General features: G+C 34.4%; 1 protein-coding gene across 1 annotated transcript in view; it reads right to left on the minus strand.

Annotated features, from left to right (window-relative positions):
- Positions 1 to 995: 995 nt before the first annotated feature.
- PTPN2 (protein tyrosine phosphatase, non-receptor type 2) overlaps positions 996 to 7,889 on the minus strand; it is a 140,161-nt gene continuing 133,267 nt past the window's right edge. The window contains exon 9 of the mRNA XM_006897021.1: positions 996 to 1,366. Within this exon, the coding sequence (XP_006897083.1) occupies positions 1,345 to 1,366 (22 nt within the window). The 3' untranslated portion in view covers positions 996 to 1,344. The remainder of the gene's footprint in view (positions 1,367 to 7,889) is intronic.

Raw genomic sequence — 7,889 nt, forward strand, 5'->3', positions numbered from 1 at the left:
CAAATCAGATCTGACTGGTACAGGAGGAGATTGTCCCTCCTTCCCCGGCAGAGCATCTGGTGGATTCAAACTGTGCGCCTCTGGGATTGTAGTTGCAGCTCTTTGCCACTAGGCCACCAGAGCTCCCCTAATAAAATTAAATTTAAAAAATTAAAAAAAAAAACCAAACAAAGAAACAAACGAAAAAAAAAGCAACAAAACCAAAAACAGGATCAAATCGTGCGTGTTTGAAATATTTCATCTGTTGCACTGATGGGGCCCTGTACAACGATGGCAGTTATGTCATTGGTATTTTAAACATCAGCAAAGTGACTTACAGTAAGATCTGGAGCTCCCAGACAAAGAAGAATGGTCCCACAATCAATTGAAAATTAGCCTATGAAAACTCCTTTAATGATGGATTTCTGACAAAGTATTGTCCTGTGTAGTGTTGAGATGAGAACTCCCTAGGTTGGAAGGTCCTCAAAATACAGTAGTCGGTGAGCTCTGGTGGCCTAGTGGCAAGAAGCTACACTGCAATCCTAGGGGTGAGCAGCTCAAATCCACCAGATGCTCTGCTAGAGAAGGTGGAACAATCTCCTCCTGTACCAGCGTACCAGTCAGATCCGATTTGACGGTGTGAGCACGTGCATGCACGTGCACACACGAACACCCCCCCCAAAATACAGTGACCCGAACACAGAGGAAAATCAGGCCACTGTTCACGAGGTCACAACAATTTGTCAATGACTCAATGGCAAATAAAATATATTTGACCTTAAGATATTAATATATTTCCAGCAAAAAAAAAAGTAATATATATTCTATTTTAACTTTCTCTATTATTAGGATCAAAAGACAATTAATTAAACCATCTGAGAAAGTGACCAATGTTTTGAACCAATTTTAACTTAAGTATCAATTGCTATTAATAAATATTTGGAAGAAAACCCACAGAAAAAGATTTATGATTTGAAGCAGTATTTCAAGATGAAGTATACAAATCAAAACAGTCTTTTAATAAAAATATTTAATGCTGCCAAAAGGTATAAAAATACAGTAGGAATGGCAGTAGAATACAAAGTAGTTTCCTTTCACTTCTTTCTTTTACATCTTTCTATATTTCATACACACATGTAAAAATAAACCAAATTAGATTAGCAAAGTCTCCTGCTGGTGGGTGTTCTTCATTCCCTGGATATAAAGTTTACTTTGTAAACAGACAGTTGTAAGGCAATCTAAAGATCTATCAGCCTCACTTTAGTTTCCAGAGTGGCCGTCATGTCTTGCTTGCACATCAATGGTTCAAAATTTATAGATGGAGTATATTCTTATGGATGCAGTATATTCTTATGTCATGAACACTTAGGTGTCTGTCAATCTTGGCCTAAAATATAAAATGAGAAGTTACCCATTCAATTCATACTTCCTATACAGACACAAACATAAAAGATCAGTGAAGGAAAATGGCAGCAAGACTCATTACAACTTGGCACATTCACTTCCACTAAGGGCTTCATTCTTGCTGTAGTGAAGAAGCTAATGTTCAACTTTAAAACAAAACTGGTTATTTGGAAGTAGGATCATAGTAAGGCACCATAATTCACATTATTCTTCAAAGTCAGACTATAAATTTGTGAGGTTTTAATTTATATTTTGTAATATACTTTGTAAAACCCCCCTGTTGAGATACTGGCAGGTGCACCAATTAAAATTATATGGCATGTGCCAGACCTGCACGTCAACATATACCTAACTTAACATACTTTCCACAGCTTAAAATATTTTCAGTGTAACTGCCTGGAAATAAAATGAGCTTTATACTTATATTAGCAGCATGCTTTTTTGTCCTGAAGGATAGTATCAATGCTATGATAACTGAAGTGACTTATTATTTAAATGACTATCATTATCAAAGAAAATACAACATGGATCATACTTAGTGTAAAAAAGAAAAAAGCAAGTAAGTTTACATAAAAATTGGTAACTAACGACTGTAAAGGCAAATGAATTTCACAATGTTTACAAATAGCTGAAATTTGGTAGTACAATCTTCCCCACTTTGACTCCCCTCACCAATTAAAATCCAAACACTTTTTAATATAGTTCCAAAGATATGAAGAGGAAATATAAATCATATCCACATTCAGTCTAACAGTAAAAATTATAGTAATTTAAAGACAGATACATGAAGTATTTAAGAAAATGTGCTCATATTCCCCTATGGGTACAAAGGAGTTTCCAGAATCTTAAACTCAAAGCACTGGAGTTAAAATCAGTATTCAAATTTCATATGCTACAAAAAGTTACTCGACTTACTTGTCATATATTCAGAAAAGGAATGTAATCAAAGAATTACATGAATTACAAAGCGGTTTATAGAATTTAATGGCATTTCTCTGTTTTTTATGTCAGTGGTAATTAAAATTATTTCATAACTTTTTTGGAGGAAAAATACCCTTTTCCCCCCCATTTAAAATACTGGTTCCAACATTCAAAAATAGGGGGAGTGTGAAAAAAATGACATTAACTCTGTAATTAGAATTAGATGTTTTACACACACACACAACTCTCTCTCTCTCTCTGCATAGTCTTAGAGAAACCACTTATTCTGTGTTTCAATGTTTTTACCTGACTATAGGAAAAACATTTACGTGGAAGAAGTACTTAAATATTAAAAATAAATTGCCATGGAGTCGACTCCAATTCAATGACGACCTTAGGTACAAGTATTTTGAATTCTTGAGTGCTGTACCACTGGTGCTGATTTTTTATCTATAAAGTTAAAGAATCAACAATTTCAATCTTTTCTCCATAATATGATGTTTCTATTGGCTGAATAGTGAAGACTTCTGTTTTCTTGATGTTAAAATATAGTCCAAATTGAAGGCTGTAGTCTGAGCTTTTTTATTAAGTGCTTCAAGTCTTCACTTTCTTCAGGCAAAGTTGTGCTGTCTGTGTAACCCATTGTGTTGGTAAGTCTTCCTCCAACCTTAATGTCACATTCTCTATATATAATCTTCTCCAATGATTTTTCTCAGTACAGAGATTAAATATGTATAAAGAAATGATGCATACCGCTCCTGATTTTAAACTGTGCTGTGTTCTCTTGTTCTGTTTAGGAATGTTGTTTGGTCTATGTAAAGATTTTGCATTGGCAAAATAAGCATTCTTATAAACCCATTATTCTCAATATTAGCCATAATTTGCTCTGATCTACACAGTCAAATGATTTTGCATAGTCACAAAACACAAGTAAACAACCTTTTGGTATTTTCAGCCAACATTCATCTGACATTGGCAATGACATTCCTCCTGTTACTATCTCTTCAAAATTCATTTTGAAATTTTGACAGTTGCCTGCTATTCCTTAATATGTTAGCAAGATTTTGCTTGAATATGACTATTTTACAGTCATATGACCACATAATTCTCTCCTAAATTTCTTAAGACTAGTGAGCATGTCCACGTATGCACCTACTTAGTGAAAGATGTCACTGGTATTCCATAAATTCTTGAAATCTTGACAATGCCTTTATTACAGATTAAATTGCTTTCCCTTCATTGACACTGATACTTTTGATCACATAGTATTTCCTGAACCAGTTTAGTGTCAATAAATTCTTTTTGGTACAGTAACTTTGTGTATTCCTTCCATCCTTTGATGCCTCCGGCACAATACGATAATTTGCCCATAGAACCCTTCAATATTCCAACTCAATTTGTTCTCCAGCTTGATATGTCAAACTTACTTCTTTGATTTTTTAATTCCATTTTTTATACACATTGTAATACTGTTTTGTTTTGTTTTTTTAGCTGTTCTTGTTCATCTTTTGTTTTGATCTCTCTACGTTCTAATCAGAGGCTCTTCAGACATGCATTTTGGTCTTCTATTCTCGCCTGTCTTTGTAATGACCTTCTGCTTTCTGCACAGATATCCTTGATGCCATCCCAAAACTAATCTGATCTTTGGTCATTAAGTGTTCAGTGAGTGCTTCATATCTACTTGAGATAGCTTTTAAATTCACTGAGGATATACTCAAAGCTGGATTTTGATTCGTGTGGACTTGCTTTCATTTATTTCAGCTTCAATTTGAACTTGCACATAAGTTAATGATGGTCTGATTCCATAGTCCTTGACCTTGTTTTGACTCAGTCTCCATACCATCTTTCCACAGAAGTAGTCATTCCTGTGCAGTACATTGATCTTGTCTAACATGGATGACTAGTTTAAAAATTTATACAGTGACTAACCCAGTGGTGCACAGTTCAAATCCACCAGGTGCTCTGCTGGAGAACAAAGGACAATCTCCTTCTGTACCAGTCAGATCAGATTGCATGGTACACACACAAAAACAATAAATTTTTTTTTAAATTTTATACAATTATATTCTGCTAATGGAAGTACTTTTCCAGATCAAGTTCTTATGTACAATGGCCATTTGTTTTAAAAAGGTATTTGCAATGAATAAATCATTGTACAAAACTTCATTATTAGATCTCTTAACTCGTTTGTCACCACATCCATATTCTCTACCTACTAGTCTAAGAAATTAGCTTGCAACTTCTGCCATTTCAGTCACCAATTATTATTAATGCATGTATCCAACATGTTAATCAATACTAGACTGCAAAAGCTGGTAGAAGTCTGCAATTTCATAACCTTTGGTTTTCCTGGTTGCTGCATATATCAGAGTCATAGTTTTAATAAGAGCTCTTTCTTGTATGTACATGGATAGTACACTATCATTCATAGTATTGTATTTCAGGCTACATCCTGAAATGCTCTTTTTAACTACGAATGCAATATAATTCCTCTTCAATTTGTCAGTCTCTGTGTCAAATGACAGGATTATTTGACTCAAAGTTGCATATAAATACAAGTCCATCTCCGCTTATTAATGTCTAGGATGTTGATCTTCATGTACTCCAGTTCAATTTCTAATATTCATAATTCAAATATTCTATGTTCCAAATATTAATGAATGTTTGCAGCTGTTTCTCCTATTTTGAGAGTCTTCCAATCTCATCGTTAGATCTCTACTTTTGGTAAAATACCTACCAATGTTCCTCTTTGGTCACAGAATATCTGAATGCCTATTATTTCAAAAGTGGATGGACAAGCCTGCTTCTTAGTCTTAGACTTCGTAGACTACAACCTATCCACCATGGGTGACCAATTTTAAAATTTTGACAATTATTTGAAATTCTGAAAATTGAGGTATTTATCAAACTACACAATGGTCAGTAAAATATTTCGGTATCATCAGGTTCTGATCTTCTGCATCTATTTATACAGACTAATAAGACAGAGTTTGGAAAAAGATGAATTGCAACAACTAAGTCTTGGAGAAATATCTGATTTTTATAAATATTATATACTCACGTAAAACTATTCGTCATATACAAAGATGCAAAATTGCTCAATCTTAGGCTGGTTACAGCTAACAATAGCATCACTTACCTTAAATTCCTTGTGAAGATTAAATAGCATAATACATGGAAAATTTACTAATATGAAGTAGAAAAGCACAGAGAAGTAGAATACAGAAGATTTCCAAAAATCTTCTAAATAGGAAAAACTGTTTTTATAGTTGTTCTAAGATTCTTATTGCCCATGTTTTACCATTATAAGAACCCATGAAAAAGTATTCGTATTTATTATATGGATACACAAAATCTAGAGAATTTTGACTTTTGCAGTTACATAATTTACTAGAGGTTGCAACATATAAGAAGCTATCAACAAATAATCATTTTAAACATGCAACCAAGGCTGATGGGATTTGATGTAACCCAAGATGGCATTAAACCAAAGGTTGATGTAAGTTTATCAGCTAGGAGTTAACATTCATTCTGTAAAAATAACAATCATTGCCCCCCCAACTTAAATCTATTCCAATGTATTCTTACTTCATTAAAGCACAACTACACAATAGTATTTTTTGAAATTTTTCTAAACTAGAAAATATCAAGACCTAAAGATGAATGCACCATTGTTTAAAAATGCAGAACACACCAGGATGATGACCATTTTCTCTCTGGGTACTAACTAAAAGGCAGGATCTGTGCCTCTGTCCAGTGTCTGTGTCTTTGAGTAACAGAGCCCATTTAACAGAATTCAAGATGATGATGATAGCAGATATTCCACCTATCCTTTTAATAACTAAGATATGGCACACAGAAAAACTACTGCTAAAGGTAAAACCTTTACACTACTTATGGATTTCACTACATAGCATGGTCCTCAAGGATCTCCTCTGGAGAGAACATCCATCAACAAATACCTCCACTGCTCAGGTGAAACACACTCCCCTTGCAAGGGTATACCAACAGCAACCTGTGTTTTCTCTAAAGGTTTTTTCCACTGAAAATTAATGGGGTCTACTGTTAGTTGACTCAAAAATTAATATGCTGTATTTTAGCCATGATAAAGATAATTGGAAAAGCTTTTAACCAAAATGTCATCTAAAATGTGAGAGAGCTGGTACCGGAACATAGCTTCAATGCAAAGTGATATATGAAACAACTCTTATCTCCATTCTAGGACAGAGTGATACTGAGTTAAGAAATAGGCATAGCTAAATATCACCTACATAGGAGTCATGGTTGTGTACTGATTAAAATACATATCTACTAACCTAAAGGACTGCAGCCTACTGTGCCCTGCAGGGCCAGTGTCTGAACTGCCTCAACGGCAACGAGCTATGGTTACCATTTATATTCTTTTTTTAACATGTTCACCTTAATTTAACACATTCAAAATGTTATTCCAATTAATTGAAGATATGTATCTATTATTAATAGATTTTCAACTTAAGAGAAAAAAGAAATTAGAACAAACTCATTAAAGTAACCAAGTCTTAGGTAGCAATCTTATGGGGCAATAAAACAGAGGTGCTGGGGTTTCAAAGTAAGGGTTGGTACCTTGGAATCCTTTCCACCACCTCTGGGGATTCACCCTCCCAATAAATCAGGAAATCCAAGGTTCACAGTGGTTCAAATCCACCAGAAGATCCATGGGAGGAAGATTTCCTATCCCCTTCTATGTGATGGACAACCTCAGACAAAGGAAGGTCAGCTATGGGTGAGACATAGGCCACAACAAGAGAAATGGCTATAGTGACTGCAACCATGAGCTTAAGCACAACAGAGACTGTGAAGACAGTGCAGGAGTTGTCCAGCCAGCTCTAAGCAATTAGATCTATAATGAGAATTTAAAGGTTTAAGAAACAAAGTTAACACTAAATGGAATGTTGGCATCTCATAAACTGAACACTCAAGTGGTTAAATTTGTCATACAATATGCTTTTAAAACATTCGGTAAGAAGTTAAAGGCACAATGTCAGGTTTGCACAATGTCATACTATTTATTGAAGTAGAAAGAACTTGAAAAATAAATACTTTACTTCAAAACTTCAGTTCAGTAAACTGAAACCATGGATCATAAAATGTTTATTTTTATTTCCTACATCATAATTTATTTTGACTATAAATTAAGAGTAATTACACTGAAATCTCATGAAAATAAACAGTACTAAGCAATCACTTTTGCAGAAACCAATTTCTTTACAAAGTATTGACCAACTGTGAACTGACTATCCAAGTAAATATAGTTTTCCTTCAAAGCAATTTTTAAACTGAACTAGGAGATGCATTGCAAAGAGGAGGGAGGAATGAAGAAAGGGAGAAAGAAAATGTTTAACAATGAATGAATAATAAAAATAGTAATTTTTTTTATAGGGGAGCTCTGGTAGTTTGGTGGCAAGGAACTGCAACTACAATCCCAGAGGCGCACAGTTCGAATCCACCAGATGCTCTGCGGGGAAGGAGGGACAATCTCCTCCAGTACCATTCAGATCTGATTTGACAGTACACGCACACAAAAATAAAATTTAAAAATAAATAAA

The sequence above is a fragment of the Elephantulus edwardii genome, unplaced genomic scaffold (genome assembly GCF_000299155.1).
Source record: "Elephantulus edwardii isolate Elephantulus edwardi_28Jun2011 unplaced genomic scaffold, EleEdw1.0 scaffold00196, whole genome shotgun sequence".
NCBI classification, from domain to species: Eukaryota; Metazoa; Chordata; class Mammalia; order Macroscelidea; family Macroscelididae; genus Elephantulus; species Elephantulus edwardii.